Here is a 19,757-nt window from a genome sequence, read left to right as displayed (position 1 = left end):
CATAGTTAGTAGGTCATATGTTTATTTTTCTATTTTTCAGTCATTGATACTTACATACCCCTGACAGAAAGCTGAGAAAAACAAGTGTCTGTGTATATGTTTCTTTTTACATATCTTCTCTTTTTTTGTAGACTCGAGGATCAATACCACTTTACTGGTCTCAAAGACCAAACCTCAAGTACAAACCATTGCCACTGATCAACAAAGTAGCAAATCATGTGTGTATCTTCCATGCTATTTTCATTGATATGAATAGAAGCTTACTGGAATTATAATTTGCATATAGAGCATGTATTCCTCATAAGTCAGGCTTCAATGTCTTTGAGACCCTTCTCCTTGGTTCTGGCACAGAGTGGACCTCTAAACCAAGAGACTGTATAGATGGCATATTAAAACGTGGAAAAACAAATTGAACGTCACAGTAAATTTTGATTTTAGAGATCTCAGTGAGATTTGCAACCTTATGCTGTTTAAAATATTTAGTGTATTCTATTTGAGATTAAGCTCAGAAATAGTAATATTGTAGCTCAGGGTAGAATGGCTTATAATTACTACTTACTACATGGTATTAAGAATATCTAGAAGACAGCTTAATGTCATTCTCTTGAATATAGAGATAGGACATTTAAGGACATCCTTTTAACTGTCTTGGAAGTATTCTTGTAATGTGGTAAAGTATATAATTTTTTTTCCCTCTTTCTAGATGGATGGTTTCCAAAGGCATTTTGATTCACAAATAATTATTTATGGAAAACAAGTCATAATCAATCTGGTATGTGTCTTTCTTACATTTCTTGGGGAACAAAACCTTAGCATCTTTTTTTTTTTTTAACATGACAAAATTTAACCATTGTAACCATTTCCAAGTGTGCCGTTCAGTGGCCTTAAGTTATTGTATAGTGTTGTGCAACCATCACCACTCTTCATTTCCAGAAGTTTTCATCATACCAGGCAAAAACTCAGTATCCCTTAAGTAGTAACCTTCTATTATCCCTCTCACCTCAACTCCCGTTAACTATTCTGCTTCTGTCTCTGTAGATTTGCCTGTTCTAAGTGCCTCATCTAAATTATACTGCATAGCGTTCATTCCTTTGTGTCCTGCTTATCTTAAGCAGACTGTTCTTTACCTGGCTCTGAGTTACTCTGTAGTGTCTTTTCATTCTAAGCTGAGGACTCTGCGTAGTGTTTCTGGTAGGGCAGATCTGTGCTGTGCTTTGTTGCTCTTTGTTTGCTGTGCTCACGTCCAGCTCTCTGCGACACCATGGACTGTAGCCTGCCAGGCTTCTCTGTTCTTGGGGGTTCTCCCGGCAAGATTACTAAGTGGGTTGCCATGCCCTCCTCCAGGGGATCTTCCCAACCCAGGGATCGAACCCAGGTCTCCCGCATTGCAGGTGGATTCTTTACTGTCTGAGCCACCAAGGAAGCCCAAGAACACTGGAGTGGATAGCCTATCCTTTCTCTAGGGGATCTTCCTGACCCAGGAATCAAACCAGGGTTTCCTTCATTGCAGGCAGATTCTTTACCAGCTGAGCTACCAATTCCCTCAGCTTTTTTTAAAATTAAGAATATCTTAATTTCTCATTTTTGAACTACAGTTTTGCCAGATATAGAATTCTTGGTTGACAGTCCTTTTTTTTTCCTTTCAGTACATCAATAGACCATCTTGTGGCCGTCTGGCCTCTAAGGTTTCTGAAGAGAAATTGGCATATAATTCTACTCAGAATCACTTGTATGTGATGAGTCCTTTCTCTCTTGCTGGTTTTAAGATCTCTCTTTGTCTTTAAGTAGTTCTATTATAATATCTGATGTGAATTTCTTTGGATTTGTCATATCTGGAGATTGGATACCTCTTGGATTTGAAGATCTCTATATTTCATCAAATTTGGGAAGTTGTTTTGCCATTTTCTCTTTATAACCTCTCTGGCCCTTTCTCTCCTTTTTCTAGGACTCCTATAGTGAATATATTGTGTGTTCGGTGGTGTTCCAAGTCCCCTAGACTCTGTTCAGTTTTCTGATTCTTTTTTCTTTCTGCTCCTTCAACTTGATTATTTCATTTGTTCTATCTTCAAGTTTGCTGATTCTTTTTTCTTCCTGCCCAAATGTGCTGTTGAACTCCTTTAGTGAATTTTTAGTTTCCCTTTTGTAGTTCTCAACTCCAGACTTACTGTGTGGTTCCTTAGAATAATTCTTATTTCTTTGATCTTCTCATTTTTTTTTCATATACTGTTTTCCTGATTTCCTTTACTTCTTTGTCTGTGTTTTCATTTAGCTCTGAGCATATTTAGGACAGTTGTTTTGAAAGTTCTTTATAAATAGGGCTTCTATAGAGATGATTTCTATCAGTTTATCCTTTTTCATTAACTAAGCTTTGTCTTTTTTTTTTTTTGTATACCTTATGATTTTTGTTGTTGTTGAAAACAGGCTATTGGATGTACATAATACAGTAACTCAGGAAGTCAGATTCTTCTTTCCTAGGGGTTTCCTGTTTTGTTTTGATTGTTGAATGCTATAGTAATCCATCTGTTTTGAGACTTTTCCAAACTATTTTTGCAAAGACTGTTCCTTGTGTATGCTCACTAAAGTCTCTGTTCTTTTAGCTTGCTTGTGTTCAGCTAACAGTGTGATAGAAATTTCCTTGAGTATCAGGACCTGAAATAGACAAAGGAAAAACCAAAAAAGAGAACAAACCCATCTCCCAATTTCTGCTGACTGGTTCTGTGGTGGAGCAGTCCTTCACGTGTTTAGTTAGGCTTGCTCGGAACCTAGGGATTAGCTTGAGGTGAAGCCTTAAGGTCTTTTTAGGATTTTTCAGAGTGTGCATCTTGCTTGGGTATGCACAGGGCTTTCTAAAACCCTCCATGAATGTGGCTGTTTTTTAATATCCTAATTTCCCAAAGAGTCATCATTAACACCCCAGCTGTTTCTGCGGCTTTAGATGGTCTTTTTTATGTCACCACCTGAAATATCTTGCCCTAGGCATCTGTTGGTTTTTAGTCCTCTTGCAGCTTATATGAACAGTGTTTACCACTTTCCCTGCCTGTTCACATTTATGCAGGACAGAGACCGCCGAGTCACTCCTTCAGATCAGAACAAAACATACACAATAGTTTGCAAATAAGTTCTCCTCTGCTCCCTCCAATTAGAGGAGGGGGACTGAGAACTGGTGCTGCTGCTTAAGCTAAGATTGTCACTGCACTGGGAAAGGGTAAGGCAAGGGCAAGAAAAAGGCTACAAAACTGTCCTCCAGTTTTGAAGATGGCTTTATCTTGATTGGACCTCTCCTTGGTTGCTAGAAACCTTTGATTGTTTTCCAGAGTTCCTACAAATTTGGTTTAGACAGCATCTCTTTTCTCCGATGTTTTTGTGAAGGTACAAGAGCTTAAAGCTTCATAGTCTGCCATTTTGCTGATGTCACTGTCTCCTTTTAATTAAACTTAAAGCTGTGGTGGTTTTAACTTTTACAGGTAAATCAGAAGGGCTCAGAGAAGCCGCTTGAACAGGCGTTTGCAACAATGGTGTCTTCCTTGGGGAACGGAATGATCAGGTACCCACTAGACTCTGTTGTTGGGCCTTTCAGGCTACGTGTGCACTTCATGTACATGCAAGTACACAGATCTCTCTCTAGACACATTTCAGTTTGTGGTTTTTAAAGCGTGATTTTGTTTGCTTGAAATTTTCTCTGACATAACTCATGTTGCAGGATAACTTCTTTTTTCATTTTTACTGGGAGTACAGTTGATTCACAGTGTTGTGTTAGTTTCAGGTATATAGCAGGGTGAGTCAATTACACACATACCTATATCCACTCTTCTTTTTTTTAAGATTCTTTTTCCATATAGGCCATTACAGAATCCTGAGTAGAGTTCCTTGGTTCCCTTTGCTACACAGCAGGTTCTTACTAGTTTTATCTCTTTATATATTGTAGTGTGTATATATCAGTCCCAATCTACCAATTTATCCCCTGCCAGCCCATATCCCCTGGTAGCCGTAAGTTTGTTTTCTGCATCCATGACTCTACTTATAAATGAGCTCATTTGTACAGAATAATTTAACAGTTGAGTTTTAATTTGAATTTTGGTTGAAATCCTCGCCTTGAGGCTTTGTGTTGCCACAGCCATTGGGTCTTTAAGTTCCTCGCCTCTGCCTGGTCCTGACCCCACACAAGCTGGAGCCGTTTACTCTTGTGTGGTGGCCTTGTCTGGAGCGGCAGCTTGTCTCTCCTGTCAGTCACCAGACAACAGTTAGAAATTCTCTGAAGCTCTGTCAGAAAAGAGGGGGATCCTAAAACATTAGTAGTTGCCCTGTGGCATGTGCAGGGTGATGAGTCAGCCCATTTGGAGCGTCCTGCATCCAGAATCTGGGCTAGAAGATGGGGGTGTACTCTGGTAGGAAGTGGTCACAGGCAGTGGGGAAGGCTTTCAAAGAAATGGTACTGGGTTATTTGGGGACAGTTTTTTTTAAGCTATAGAAAATTTTAAAACATAAACAAAATTAGGACATAATGAACCTTTGGGGAAGAAATTAAGTTTGTTTTATCCAACTCAAAAACTCTAGCAAATTCTTCAGACCCTTGCTTCATGCACATTTCTGCCTTCTCACAGTGGGACCTGCCCAGACATACTTTGCATGAATCAGAGAAGTGATTCCTGTCCAAGATGTGCCTTAAAATTTTCAGAGGAATTACTCAGAATATATCTAAGACCTGAAAAATCAGAATCTCTGGGTTTAAAGTCCAGCATGTATCATATATTCTAGCAAAAGTTTATCTCCTGGTTGCTAGGTTACACCCCTGGATAAGACCCTTTCTGTGTTTCAGAGGGTTTCCATAGGCGGGTTTGCAGCAGAAACTAACTTTGAGAACTTGAGGCATATGTCAGTCTAAAGTTGTGCCCTTGGTATTCAGTACACTCGGAAGGCTCCTTCTGCCAAGAAGTGAAACCCTAAAGCTATTGTTACCGAAATACAATGATGTAAGACATATTCTGAGAAGACACAAACATAATTTTAGAAAGATGTAAGCTGAAGAATCCAAATGCATTTAGGTGCTAATGAGCCACTTAAATTCTTCAGACGAGTCTATGGCCATGATCAGAGCTCTCCAAAAATAAATACGATGCCACCAGTTTTAATGGAGCTGCCTTTGAAAGTGCTTCCCCCACTCTCAGTCTGCCCAAAGTCTAGCTCACAGTTGGCTAACTTCTGTCTTTATGTTAATGTGTAAGGTCCCTCTGTAGAAGGAAATGGTAACCCACTCTAGTATGGAGAACCCCATGGACAGAGGAGCCTGGCAGGCTACAGTCCGTGGGGTTGCAAAAGAGTCGGACACGACTCAGCAACAAGGCCCCACAGTTGGCTAACCTCTGTTTTTATGCTAATGCCTAAGGCCCCTCTTGTGCCCTGAGATAACCGCTGAGGTGAGAGAACCACGCTCTTGACCTGCTGGAAGCCCACCCTATATTGGTGTTTGTTGTCCCTTCAGCCGTTGGAGCCCGGAAGTCACACGAGAGCGGGCGCCTAACCTGAATTTTGCTCTGTTGAGGACAGTGTAGTGTCCTTCTAGTCCTCGTCCTCCATGACTTGACTTGATGCTTGAACAGGAAGTTGGGTGAAAGTGGCTTGTGTGAGAATCGTCAGCTACCCTGGTGCCCGGGTTCTTTGCATTCTTCTTCCTCTCTTGACTTTCGAGAGGTGGTTAATGATTTTCTCCTCCCTCTCAAGGGGCAGCATTTTCAATTCCTCGGAGGACACCTTCACTGTTAGGTGTGTTCCAGCTTTGAGATTTATGCCTCTTAAATATCAGATGACTGAAAACAACCCATTCCCGGTTGGCAGACCAGAAAGTTCTCTCTACCACTTGCGTGTGTGATGTGTGGCTGTTGATAAAGTGAATATTTTGGCAGGATGAACAAGTAACAACCGGAGTAGGCACCATCCTGTTTCTGTTCTCACAGCCTCAAGCACGCAACACAGTCCAGCCCTCCTTGGCCTGAATCGAGTTTGACCATTTGGAATATCTTAATTGATAGGAAAATCAGAAAGGGGCCCTATTCTTGGCGCCCGGGGCAGAGAATAAATACACAGCAGATAGCTCAGTTGGACACGCTACTTTATATTAACAGGCCTCATTGCTGTGCCTTTTGCTAGGCTTACTGACTCCTATCTTAGGGCCTCTAGAAAAACATGTAAAGATACTAGTGTGTGTTATTTTTCTTCAGTAGATATGAGCATGAGAAGGTCAGCACATCTGTGCATGCCTCTGTGTGTGTGTATGTATAGTGGTAAACCCAGAGTAAATGTATGTTCCTAGGTGAAATGTATTTAGAGAGGAAGATCAGCTTACGAGGTATTATTAAAGAAAAAATGATTAATTTGTAGTCACTTTCTGAATATCTTTTGTTTTGTTAGGTACATTGCCTTTGACTTCCATAAGGAATGTAAAAATATGAGGTGGGATCGGCTAAGTATTTTATTGGATCAGGTAGCAGAAATGCAAGATGAATTAAGGTAAGTTCTGCTATTTCTCTGTGGAAATTGAGGGATGAGATAGGTGCATACATTAATCACATATGTTATGCATTAGCTAGCAGACCTGTAGTTCACTGGGTTCATACCACTGGTCTGTTCTCATTTTTAGTTTGTGTTTTTTTCCTGAAAGATTAGGCTTGGTGATTTTTAAGTATTTTAAAAATCTTAAAAATGACCCAAGTCTAGGTATTTTCATATTTTTATGTATTCTACACATTTACAAAGTTTAACACAATTAAAGATAGTTTGCTACTGTTTTATGTTCAGTTCTTTTCACTAAATGTTTTGTTACTTTCTGTTGTTAGCCTGCCAAGACTGTAATGTCAGCATGTAGTGGCTTTGCCGTGTTCCACTGTGTCATAGCACAGTTAGCTGAACGCTCTTCTTCACATTGGGCATCTGGTTCATTTCCTTTTCTCTTCCTTCCCTCAAAGACTGTGCTTCAGTGAATCACTGGGTATAAATATATTTTTACTTCCGTTAAATTGTTTCTTAAGTTCTTCAGGGTAGGATAATGGACTGAAGGGTCTAAATATCTTTATGGTACTTAGGTGTGTTAAGGTGTTAATTACTGTGTGGCTTCATAGATGGACTGTACTCTATGCATATCAGTCTTGACCTGTTTTAGAGCCAGAAGTAGGAATCTGGAAGCTAGTCTTATTTTGTTTTTGCCTTTGTAATTCTAATCCTGGCAAGTCAAATGTACTGTGTGAATTTCAGTTTCATGGTAACATAGTAAAGCTTCTCCTATAGTTATTTGCTCAGCTTTAAGAAAAAAATATTTTTATACATATTAAGTAATACCTGCTGCTAAATCGCTTAGTCATGTCCAGCTCTGTGCAACCTCATGGACTGTGGCCCACCAGGCTCCTCTGTCTATTGAATTCTCCAGGCAAGAATAGTGGAGTGGGTTGCCATTTCCTTCTCCAAGAATTGCCTCTGCCTTCTCTTTAATTACAACCTTTTGTTTCATGTTTTTTAAAATCTTTGAGAGTCTCTATATTGGTAATGAAAGAAAAGTGATGTCGCTCAGTTGTGTCTGACTCTTTGTGACCCCATGGACTGTAGTCTACCAGGCTCCTCCGTCCATGGGGTTTTCCAGGCAAGAGTACTGGATTGGGAGTGGGTTGGGCCAATACTGGAGTGGGTTGCCATTTCCTTCTCCAGTAATCCCAGCTATAGTTAGTTTAATCTGCCTTTTTCCCCCACCCCCACCCCTTCCCCATGAGGTTTTGTTTTGAGCATAGCTAGTGTAGAGGGGTTGACCTGTATCATTACTGGGGTGTAGACAAACATTGTCGGGGGGTGTTTCCTTGAGTTCACCTGTTAATTGCAGCCCCACAAGAGTTAAGAAAGGAGAGATTGACGCCAAAATCTATGTCCATTGTGGTCACCATGTTCCACAGGGACAGTAGACCCCTTTCACGAAACTGTGACGTTCAGACCTCTCTGCACATTTGTTCTCAGGGTTTTGGGGGAAAGTGGAAAGAATCTGGGCTTTGGGGCCCTATCCAGAGTGTTTGAAATCTCAGTTTGCCTCTTATTAGCCGTGTGAACAGGAGCAAGTTAATCTTCAAGCCTTGATTTCTCCATCTGAAAAGTGGAGATAATAATACTTATCTCTTAGACCTGTTCTGTAGTTTAAGAAGTAATCTTTATAAAATATGTAGTATTTATTTTATAAGCGTTAGAGACATTACTTTGTCAACAAAGGTCCATCTAGTCAAGGCTATGGTTTTTCCAGTGGTCATGTATGGATGTGAGAGTTGGACTATAAAGAAACCTGAGTGCCGAAGAATTGATGCTTTTGAACTGTGGTGTTGAAGACTCTCTTGAGAGTCCCTTGGACTGCAAGGAAATCCAACCAGTCCATCCTAAAGGAGATCAGTCCTGGGTGTTCATTGGAAGGACTGATGTTGAGGCTGAAACTCCAGTACTTTGGCCACCTGATGTGAAGAGCTGACTCATTTGAAAAGACCCTGATGCTGTGAAAGATTGAGGGCAGGAGGAGAAGGGGACGATAGAGGATGAAATGGTCGGATGGCATCATCAACTCGATGGACATGGGTTTGGGTGGACTCCAGGAATTGGTGATGGACAGGGAGGCCTGGCGTGCTGCGGTTCATGGGGTTGCAGAGAGTCAGACGCGACTGACTGAAAATGGGGTGCCAACACTCACATGCACTCTATGTATACATACTCTGATTGAACCTCACTGGTTTGGAAGGAACCTCTAGTATATCTTTAGTCTAAACACATTCTTTTAAGCTGGGTTTGCTTTTTTTTTGCGTCCTGACATATGGTATCTTAGTTCTCTGACCAGGGACCTAACTCATGTCCCCTGCATTGGAAACATGGAGTCTTAACCACTGGACTGCCAGGGAAATCCCTTAAGCCCATGTTTTTTAAGGTCATGATTTTTAGCCTGTGGTGAATCTACTGTATTTCCCCTTCACTTTTTGATTTTAGGGAGTAACTGTGGTTAATTTAATACTGTTTAGTATTCATCGTATTTTTCGTCGCATACCCTCTGCCAAGCGCTTTGTATGCATTATACACGATCTCATTGAACTGTAGAGCAGCCTGTTAGTGGTGCTGCCATCTCCACTTTGTGGATGAAAAAATACAGGCTCTGAGAAATTAGGTTATTTACTTAAAATTACACAGCTAGTAACTTGCCTAGGAACTAAGGCTAGCAAACTTTGCTGGCAAAGTCTATGCTCCTCACCACCACACTATATGTTGTAAAATTTGGGGGTTCATAGAATTATCTGAACATATTGTTAAAAATGACGGACCCACAGGAACTTGTAACTGTATTTGGCTCCAGTGCAGACATCTGGGTGGTTCGGGGGAGAAAGTAAAGCAGATTTTTCAAGTAATACCCTATTATACCCTATAAACTATGTACTATTTGCATATATTAGCCATTTGAAGAAGGGATTTGTAAATGTTTTTAATGCACAATATCCAATCCTTTCTTCGGAGATTCTTATTCAGTTTATTTCTGAGTTGTTTGTTAAAAATGAAGATCAAGCACGTTCATTTCTAATGAACAACTCAGGGAGTTGTGATGCAGCACAGGGGACTGAGGAGCGGATCATAGTTGCGCTACGTCAAAGGAAGCCCTCTTCCGGCCTTGGGGAGACATGGTGTTGCCCATTGCATCTGTTACAATACTCCCAACTCCTTTTTCACATCTGTTGGGTGAAGTGACCTTGATGCTGCAATTGTTTTGAGATAGAGTCTGTCTTGCCTGTTCTGTTCAAACTTCCTTTTGGTCCTTGGTAATCAAATATACCTGAACTGTAGATTTCCTGTCTGTCCTTTAATTTACCGGCTTTAATAATGTTTCTGACATAGACCTGTGTTATAAGAGGACTGTCCTTAGTGGGAGGGCTTCTCTGATAGCTCAGAGAAGAATCCGCCTGCAACGCAGGAGACCCTGGTTTGATTACTGGGTGGGGAAGATCCCCTGCTACCCACCCCAGTATTCTTGGGCTTCCCTTGTGGCTCAGCTGGGAAGGAACCTGCCTGCAGCGTGGGAGACCTGGGTTCGATCCCTGGGTTGGGAAGATCGCTTGGCTGGCTTTGGTATGAGAGTGTTTATACAAATATGTTTTAGTTATTTTCTAGTAGACCCAGCCGGCGTGGTGCTGAGTACCCAGGAGGGCGTGTTCCGCAGCAACTGCATGGACTGTCTGGACCGAACCAACGTGATCCAGAGTCTGCTGGCTCGCCGTTCACTTCAGGCCCAGCTTCAGGTGCGCATGCTTTTTTTCTTCTATTAAGTAAACAATTTTTGAAAACCAATAATAAGCACATTCACATGCCCCCGCCCTAACCCAGCTCTTTGTGGCCTTGTGTCTTGGCACCCATGGGTATAGTTGGTGCGTGCCCGCGGTCAGTGTGTGCACACGGTTGTGAAGTCTGCTCTTTTGCTCTAGCAGTATAGGTTAAGAGTTGTACTGGCGTGCTGTAACGCACGAAGCCATTTAGGTTGCTGCAGTTTTGGCTTCTAGATGAGACTGTAGAGAATACACCTGTGTATATTATTAGCTGGAATTATTTCCTTCAAGTTAACTCGTTCTGGGTTAAAGAGAATTTCTGCTTTCCAAGGGGCTTCCCAGGTGGCCCCGCTTGCCAGTGCAGGAGACGAGAGAGACGTGGGTTTGACTCCGGGGTTGGGAAGGTCCCCTGGAGGAGAGCATGGCACCCCACCGCAGCATTCTTGCCTGGAGAATCCCACGGACAGAGGAGCCTGGCGGGTTGCAAAGCGTTTGACTCGCTGAAGCGACTTGGCATGCATGCATACTCTCCAAGGGGGTTGCACCAGTTTACCCTAACACTAGCCAGCAATAAGAAGAGAGTCTTGCTAGCATTGTTTTTATTGAGGAATGTTTTCTTTTCTAACGGTACAGAGTAGCACCTCTTAAGTTGTTTTGTTTGCCTCTCTTTTATTGTCGGCAAGGGATGTTAACACCCAGGGAAATACTCGTGACACAGCTTTGCTTCACCAGTGTGACTGTTTTTGAGAAAGAGTAGGTATAAATAGTTTCTTTTGTTTATATATGGAGTTAAAAATACATACAGCCTAGATTTTCGGACCGCAGTCCTGTTTGTCGTAGGGAGCAAACAGAATGCATCCCAAATGGTTTCCGCCTAAATCATTTGTAAGAATTTGTCTTTGTTTATGGCAATTCTGTGGAACTTGGGGAAGAATTGTGGAGTAAAATCCCTCCCCGAATCCTCACGTACTCATGCTGAAGGCGTGCTCACCGCCTTTGAGTACTCCAGCTTGTGTGATACTGAGTCCTTGTCAGTCTGATGGATGTACTTCAGAGGATATTTTTCAATAGAAACCATATTGGGACTGGTTATTTCCAAGGCTGGTTAACAGGAATCTATTGGACTGGGTTCTGTAATCTGTATTTAACTAATTTACATGCTAAAAACAGTCCTATACAAGCTCAGCAACCTGCAGAGAGCCTTCGGGCAGGAGCTTCTCCAGCCTCAGGGCCCGCTGACGGGCCTCCAGCTGTGCCTGTCCCCTTCCAGAGAGGGCCGGTCACTGGGGTGGGCAGGCCCTGTGCTGGGGGAGTGAGGGAGGGCTCATCCAAGGCGAGCAGTGAGGATAGTGGTTCTAAGAGGCTTGCGGGCCCGAAACAAAGACCAAGGTAGGAGTCCCTAATCTGTGGTCAGTGAGCTCCAAAGGGGAGTCCATGGAGAGACTCGGGCTGCCCGGAGTCCTGAGATGACATGCAAAGGGCCGTGCTTCTGTGCAGTTTGTGGGGAGGGAGGGAGGTAGCATTCCTCTGGTTCTCAAAGGCCCCTGGCTAGGGTAAGTGTGGAGGGCAGCAGTCTGGGTGGTGAATTGTGAGGCGGGCAGAGGGTCCAGGTGGTGGGAGGTTGGGGGTGGTGGCAGGGAAGGAGGGAGCACTGACTGCATACTCCCGCCTTTACCTCTGCCCCTGTCTCTGGGTTTACACAGTTCTGCCGCCGGTGCTGTGGTCTGGGGCTCAGGGGAGAGAGGGGCTGTGGGCGGATGGGAGCCCAGAGAGAGGCTTTGCAGCTGGGCCGAGCAGGAGAGGGCTGTGGTCCACGCGTACAAGGAAGACATCTCCTGGCTGAAGCCAGCAGCCACGTGAGACTCTGTGGAGACTATGCTTTGTGTTCTAAATCACACGTGCTGAAATCTGTAGCATGTAAACATGGGTATGACTCTTGTTGCAGAGACTAGGAGTTTTGCACGTGGGACAAAAGCTCGAAGAACAAGATGAATTTGAGAAGATTTACAAAAATGGTAGGTCATTTCTTGAACAGAGGCAAGGTTATTCAGATTTTGAAGTAAATATTTTGGACTTAGAGCATTGGTGTCAATGATTACTAACTGATTTTTCCTCTCCCCTCCACAGCCTGGGCTGACAACGCAAATGCTTGTGCCAAACAGTACGCGGGAACCGGCGCCTTGAAGACGGACTTTACCAGGCAAGCCGCGCTGAAACCGCGTCAGTCCAGGGCTGCACAGCTCCGGTGCTTGGCAGACTGCTCGCGCAGCTTTTACCCAAGAGCACCCACTGGTGCCTGGGCCTCGTTCCAGACCGTCAGCTGGGACTCGGGGGAGAGGAGGCCCAGGCACCGGTGGCTTCATGGCGCCCCTGGGTGATGCTGGTGCACAGTGGGGTTGAGCGCCATGGCGCCTCAGCTCCTCTCAGCCACCTGCTGTGCACCTGACTCACCCCAGGCCCTGCAGCAGGTCGGGGAGGGGCCTGGGACTGTGCCCGCGTGATGCTGGGGCTGGTTTCAAGGAGCGTACTGGGGAGTGAGAGGTTGGAACGCTGTGAATTTGTTACAGATGTGGTTGGGTCTTTTTCTGCCGTATGGATTCCCTGGGAGCAAGATAAGGTTTCTAGTCTGTTTGCTTTATACCGCTTAGCCTGGGCTGTGTTTCTCTTCTTGCTTCTTGTCTTTGCAAGGGGAACTGAGCGTGTTTCCTCTCTGTGTCTACTGTGTAAGGCTTTAGAAAGAGGATGCACATTTCTTGGACTCAGTACTGCTTTCTTTTGTGACATGTCTCCTTTATATATTCGGGAATTGTAAAAAAGAAATCTTTACAATTTACTTATCTCCATACCACGTACTTATTGGCCATAAACAGTGTGAGAATTTAATATGCAAATCTGTGATTCAAAACTTAACCTCTTATTTAACCAGAACTGGGAAGAGAACTCAGTTGGGACTTATAATGGATGGCTGGAACTCACTAATACGGTATTACAAGAACAACTTTTCTGATGGATTTAGACAAGTAAGTTTGTTTTCTGATGCTAATTTGTGGTTATTTGGTGGCTGTATCTTTGTACTGTTCCCCATACCTAATTTGGGAGTTACTGTTTCCCTTTTTTTCTCTTCTAGGATTCCATAGACTTATTTCTTGGGAACTATTCAGTGGATGAATTAGAATCTCATAGTCCTTTAAGTGTTCCAAGAGATCTGAAATTCCTGGCTGTAAGAAACCTTTTATGTTTTTTAAGTTGTTAATAGCATTATGACTGAAGGTACAGATGGTCCAACTCCCCTTGACATGAAACATTATGTGTTGTTCTAAATGGAATATAAATACTTACGTTGCCCCAAGGAGCAGATCAGGGAGAAGAGTGGGGTAACTTTGGAATGTTGTCTTCTCTCAAACTTGACTGTCTTTTGCAGCTCCTTTGTTTTGTTTTGTTAACTTTTACAGTGCTGTCTTGGTTTCTGCTGTACAGCAGCGTGAATCAGCCATAATTATACATAAAGCCCGTCTCTGCTGCGCCTCCCTCCCTTCCCCATCCGGCCCCCTCCAGGTCAGCACAGAGGGCCGGCTGGGCTCCCTGTGGCTCCCAGCAGCTCGCCACCAGCTCCATTCTACACATGATCGTGTGTGCATATCAGTGCTGCTTTCTCCGCCCGTCCCACCCTCTCCCTCCCCGACTGCGCCCACGTGCCCGTCCTCTCCATCTGTATTTCCTGCCCGGCAGATAGGTTCATCGGTACCATTTTTCTAGATTCCAGGTATATGGGTTCATACACAGCATTTGTTTTTCTCTTTCTGACTTCACTCTGTAGAACAGTCTCTGGGTTCATCCACCTCACTAGAACTGATTCAAATTTGTTCTTTTTTTTTATGGCTGAGTAATACTCCGTTGTATATATGTACCACATTTTTAAAAATCTATAAACAGTAAATGCTGGAGAGGATATGGAGGAAAGGGAGCCCTCTTTCACTGTTGGCAGGAATGTTACCTGCATAGCCATTATGGAGAAAAGCATGCAGTCCTTAAAAAACTAGGAACGATCTGCCATATGACCCAGCAGCCCCACTGTTGGGCATATGCCCCGAGAAACCACAGTTCCAAAAGACACGCACCCCGGCGTCCATCGCAGCGCCGTTTATGATAGCCAAGACGCGGAAGCACCTAGACGTCCAGCTGCAGATGCTGTTTAAGTGAGAGTACAGACATGGAACAGTTGTGAGTGTCTCTCGTTTCAGGGAGACTCTGCTCACCCTGAGGTTCAGGGATTGCTGGAGGCAAACTTGTGATGTAGAAATCTCTATGTTTTTGACACGTCTCTCGTTTCTGACTCATTCACCAGACTTTGCAAGAGCCTCTCTGGGGTTTCATGCGAGCAGGCAGGGTGTCCTGGAGTGGGGGGCCTAGAGTCTGAGTACACATCTGGGTGACCTCCCTCCTCTTTCTTCAGATCTTTTAATGTGTTTGAAGATTTGGGCAGTTATGATCAAAACTCTAATGACTTTTTCTGAAAGAAAGGTATTTTGTGTATTAGATGCAGACGGGTTCTGTTGTCTTTCAGGGAAAGCTGATTTTACAGCCGCGATTAGCATCTTACATGACGGTTTCTCTCTCTGTTTCCTTTTCCAGCTGCCTATCATCATGGTTGTTGCCTTTTCCATGTGCATTATCTGTTTGCTGATGGCTGGTAAGTCTGCACTGATTTCACATTCATCTTTTAGAATGTTGATCTTTCCTGTATAGCATCTTACGTCTGTGCCTGCTCAGTACGTTGTGTGTCCCTGTTAAACTGAATGAGTAAAGGGAGCAGGTGAGGTGAGTCCTTAGATGACAGGAAGGAAAGTGTATACTCGGTAGCTTGATAGTGTGTTTTTTTCCACTTGAGCTCTTTTTTTTTTTCTCATTACCAAAGTAATACATAGTAATTACAGAAAATACAGTTAGACAAAAAAGAAAATGTTATCACCTTTCCTTTCAGAGATAAGCTAATTACTCTTAACATTTTGATGTTTTAATCTTTATAGATGTGTGTTTTTTTTTCAAAAGGCAGATCCTATAAACTTTTTTGTACTGGTTTTTTCACCGAGCAGTATAAATATTTCCCCATGTCTTTTATTTTGAATGGCTGCAAAGTATTCCGTTGATGGATGTATAGTTTATGTAACCAACCACCTGTTGTTGGGCAAGTCAATAGTATTATAGATTAATACCTTACTTACTAAATTTAAATAGAAGCATTGCCTAGGAACCTGAGCTAACAGACAGGAATGTTGCTGGTTTTCTTTTTCCCTCAGTGTTTGCCTGTGTCGCTAAGTTAATGGGGTTAGTTCCTTAGCTGCTTATTTAGTGCTGTTCAGCGCTCTGAGAATGAGTCTGTGATGCTGTGTTTTGCTTGGAGGTGCAGCCTCGGGCACTCTGAAGGGTGCCGCTGGGCTGACAGGCTCCCTTCTCGAGTGTCCCTTTGCTCCCCTGCACAGACCTCGGCTCCCCCTTTCTGGGCTCCACAGCACGGTGTGTCCCTCCCTCTTCCCTCTCCTAACCGCATAAGCACTGGGGGATTCATCTTCGGAGGCGCTCTGCCCTGTGCTGTCCCAGCACCCCGTGGTGTTTCTAGTTTGGTAGAGTGGTAATGCTTTGCATCCTTGCTCATCTTTCAGAGTACATCAGCAACCTTTTGAAGGCAGAGACCTGTCTTACTGTTTTACCTCCTGTGCCTAGGACACAGGGCGTGCGTGCTAAGTTGCCTCAGCCGTGTGTGCTAAGTTGCCTCAGCCGTGTCTGACTCTTTGTGACCCCATGGACTGTAGCCCACCAGACTCCTCTGTCCGTGGGATTTCCCAGGCAAGAATACTGGGTACAGGAAGCCCTCAGCAAGTTTCCTGGATTAAGGCCACCTGTTCACCCCCCTCACTAATTCTGCCAGCTTCTTCAGGGGTGGCTCGGAACCTGTTCGTCTCTGTAATCCCCGAGTGTTCAGCAGTGAAGGTGGTCACGACACAGGAAGGAGCTGCCCTCCTGTTACTCTAGGGCAGAGCTTAGCGTATGTTTTCCGAAAAGAGCCAGACAATGAGTATTTTCGATTCTGCAAGCTACATATGGTCTCTCTTGCACACTGTTTTTGCAGCTGTTTGAAAATGTAAGAACTCTCATAGGACGAAAACAGGCCAGGGCGTCTCGAGTGCAGCATCGCTGTGTGCCGGGACGGGGGCCTATGTCACGTTCGGGGCAGGGAGGAAGATGAGGGACCAGCGGACTGTGCTGCTCACGGTTCAGTCCACGCCCTCGGTCCTCTGACTTCTTTCTTTAACACACTGCCCGGTGGATGCCTTTCCTGGGAGCCACTCCGCTGTCGAGTTAGCTTTGTTAGTCTCGGTCTTTTTATATACGCACATTTCCCTGTAGAGTGTCTGCAAAAGCAGGGATGCCAGGACCGAGACTCAGCCGGAACAAGTGGGTCATCCCTTTGGGGAGCAACCCAGGGTGGACTTTTGAGGAACTGCCTTTCTCTTTATCCAGAAAGACCTTTAAAACCCAGAGCTGTCAGAATCAGCAACTGTACAAGTGTGAGTGTGGCACAAGTGAAGACGGACTGGATGCTGTGGATAGTGATCTTTGATGTCAGTTGTTGTAACGATCTTTGTGGTGGTAGATGTGACAGTGTTTGATTTCTAGCCCCTTCTTTGGTTTTTAGTGAAAGTCACTCAGTCGTGTCCAACTCTTTGCAACCCCATGGACTATACAGTGCATGGAATTTTCTAGTCCAGAATACTGAAGTGGGTAGCCTTGCCTGTCTGCAGGGGATCTTCCTGACCCAGGAATCGAACCCAGGTCTCCCACATTGCAGGCAGATTCTTTACCAGCTGAGCACAAAGGAAGTCCAAGAATACTGGAGGGGGTTGCCATTCCCTTCTCCAGGGGATCTTCCTAACCCAGGGATCGAACCCAGCTCTCCTGCACTGCAGGTGGCTTCTTTAACGTCTGAGTCACCACGGAAGTGTTGTCAAGTGGTTCTCAAATGTAGTCCCTTGACCAGCAGCATCAGCATAATCTGGGAACTTTTGAGAAATGCAGCTTCGGGGGCCCTGCTCCAGCCTTACCAAAGCACACAGGCTGGGGATGAGCCCTGCAGCTGACACTGTTCCCAGCCCTGAAGAAGATTCTCAAGCCAGCCAGAGTCAGAGAACCACTGGTTCAAACCTTAACTGAGAGTTCTTATGTTTTTCCTTTGGATGTGTTTGTAAACTTGAATGCTGTCAAGATGTGCTAAACAGCTGAAAGCTGGAACTAGTGTCAATAAAATGGCTTGTTATTTATCAGTATTTTGTTTTTTAAAATCAACAGGTGACACCTGGACAGAAACACTGGCCTATGTGCTCTTCTGGGGAGTCGCAAGCATCGGAACATTTTTTATTATTCTTTACAATGGCAAAGACTTTGTTGATGCTCCCAGATTGGTCCAAAAAGAAAAGATAGACTGAATTTGTGTCTGTGGAAAGCGGCTTGGCCTGGAAGATTCCATTATGCAGAACTGGAGTCTTTACTGACCCGCTTTCCACGGCAGCCGAGGTCTTTGTAAATCGTTTATCCAGGAACACATCTTGTGCTGGGTGTGGGGTGATGACTTAGAGTTGATCTGGTGTTAACTGCCTTGATGATCTCTTTACTGTTGGGATAGTTATATTTATAATTTGAAGCTAGTGTATAATTAAAATGTAACCTGAATTCAGCTCACAGAATGGAAGGAACCTATACATCGTCAGTTTAATCAGCCATTGCAGAATGAGTAATATATTTAAAAAATCTAGCTTCTTCGCTCATTTGAAACAGTGAAATTATTTTTCTAGCTCAGTTTATGGTCACTGTAAAAGCAGTTGCTATTAGCAGGCTTACTTTTCCATATACCTTTGGACTTTTCTTAACAGCTTAATTATAAGCTAACTAGTCTGTTCATAACATGTAAATCTACATAGATCAGATAGTTGGACGAAATCGTCCATGACTACATAGCAGGAAGGAGGTGTTCCTCTCGAGTTCTAGTTGGACCGCCTTACGAGTTCAGTCAGCTTGAACTGTGCAGTTTAAGTGTGATGAGAAAAGTTTCAGATGTACTCTATCTTTTTTAAAAGGTGTAAATGAAATCAGCGAATGTAAAGTCTATTCCTTATGCTAGAGGTCCAAAGCCGCCTCGGTCTTCAGGATTGCCCCAGTGTGGGAGCAGCCGCGGTTGGTCAGCCCCTCCCTCCTGGCCCCTGTGCTTTCCTGGGTCTTTCTTCGAGACATGCAGGTCCCTGAGCGCGTCTCATGCCGAGTTCTGTTGCCCTTGGAGGCAGCAGCTGCTTATGCACACACGGTTGGAGGCAGCAGCTGCTTGTGCACACACAGCAGTGTTGGCGCTTTTCACTCTGTGATTATTTTTGTTGCATCAGTAAGTGTGTCTGAAATTCAGTGCTTCCAGGTAGTCATCGCTCTCCAGATCAAGGACCAACTGACAGCTTTAATTTATGTGCAGAAATAAACCTGAAAAATACGCTTTAGAAGCTGTGCATAGTTCTAATGAATAAGTCGGAAACTGTATATTGAAATTGTAATTATGAGATTTAAAAACTAGGAAGTATCTAAGATAGTGTAATTGCCACTATTTTAAAATAGTTTGATTAAATACCGCTGCAATATTTGTGTTGTGGTTGAAAATTATGTACAGTTTTTTTTCCCAATGGTAATACCTTTTGTTGTCCTTAAATATCTCTAAAAAGCGCCTTGATTTTAACATCACCTTTTTTCCCAACATTATCGTTTATAAACATTAATAAGAGTTGTTGCTTTTAGAAACTCTAAAGGAAATAATAGCTGGAAAACCCTCTGTAGCTTACAGTCAGTCATTAACACTCACAATAGGGTAAGTAATTAGAACTGGCTACTCTTAACTTGTAAATAAGCATCATTTGTTCCAAAGAGAAAATATCAAAACTCGGTTTATGTCTACTGTGATGGATCGTCAGATGCTACTGGGCATTTCACATTAAGAACTTATTTCAACAACCATGACAAAGACCAAATCTGAATGCTAATGTGGTTGTTTTGCAGTGAATGGGCTAATGTTGGTGTGTTAGACCTTGAGGTGTCAATATTTCAGAAACCTGCAGTAATTTTATTCCTAAATTCATGTACTGTCTCATCTGTAAGTGAAAATAAAATGACATATTCTTTTCTAACTAATGTTGGTGTCATTCCTATACCTTGTCTTCAAAGGGATGTTCTTTTTTATTTCAGAATTTTAAGAATCATGCAAAGCAGCGCACAGTCATTATTATCTTTAAAACATTATGTTCTTTGCCACATAGGCCTCTCCATCTTGGCAGTTTGGTTCATCAAAGCCCATAAGTCACAGTCTTCTTGAACCTCATCTCCGAAGTGTCCTCTCATCTCTCACACGTGCCTTCT

General features: G+C 43.5%; 1 protein-coding gene across 3 annotated transcripts in view; it reads left to right on the top strand.

Moving 5' to 3' along the window:
• SACM1L (SAC1 like phosphatidylinositide phosphatase) overlaps window positions 1-19,528 on the top strand; it is a 69,909-nt gene extending 50,381 nt beyond the window's left edge. For all 3 annotated transcript variants that reach the window (XM_086368427.1, XM_086368426.1, XM_086368425.1), the window contains 11 exons: window positions 132-218; window positions 704-772; window positions 3,465-3,544; window positions 6,406-6,504; window positions 10,151-10,289; window positions 12,259-12,328; window positions 12,441-12,513; window positions 13,240-13,333; window positions 13,441-13,533; window positions 14,946-15,003; window positions 17,658-19,528. In XM_086368427.1, the coding sequence (XP_086224553.1) occupies window positions 132-218; window positions 704-772; window positions 3,465-3,544; window positions 6,406-6,504; window positions 10,151-10,289; window positions 12,259-12,328; window positions 12,441-12,513; window positions 13,240-13,333; window positions 13,441-13,533; window positions 14,946-15,003; window positions 17,658-17,794 (999 nt within the window). In that variant the 3' untranslated portion in view covers window positions 17,795-19,528. The remainder of the gene's footprint in view (window positions 1-131; window positions 219-703; window positions 773-3,464; window positions 3,545-6,405; window positions 6,505-10,150; window positions 10,290-12,258; window positions 12,329-12,440; window positions 12,514-13,239; window positions 13,334-13,440; window positions 13,534-14,945; window positions 15,004-17,657) is intronic.
• Window positions 19,529-19,757: the final 229 nt, after the last annotated feature.

Source organism: Bos grunniens, chromosome 22 (assembly GCF_055505025.1).
Source record: "Bos grunniens cultivar Pamir isolate PY7600 chromosome 22, Bosgru_T2T1.0, whole genome shotgun sequence".
Classification (NCBI taxonomy): Eukaryota; Metazoa; Chordata; class Mammalia; order Artiodactyla; family Bovidae; genus Bos; species Bos grunniens.
Note: the sequence above shows the minus strand (reverse complement) of the source record. Positions and strands in the feature narration are given on the sequence as shown.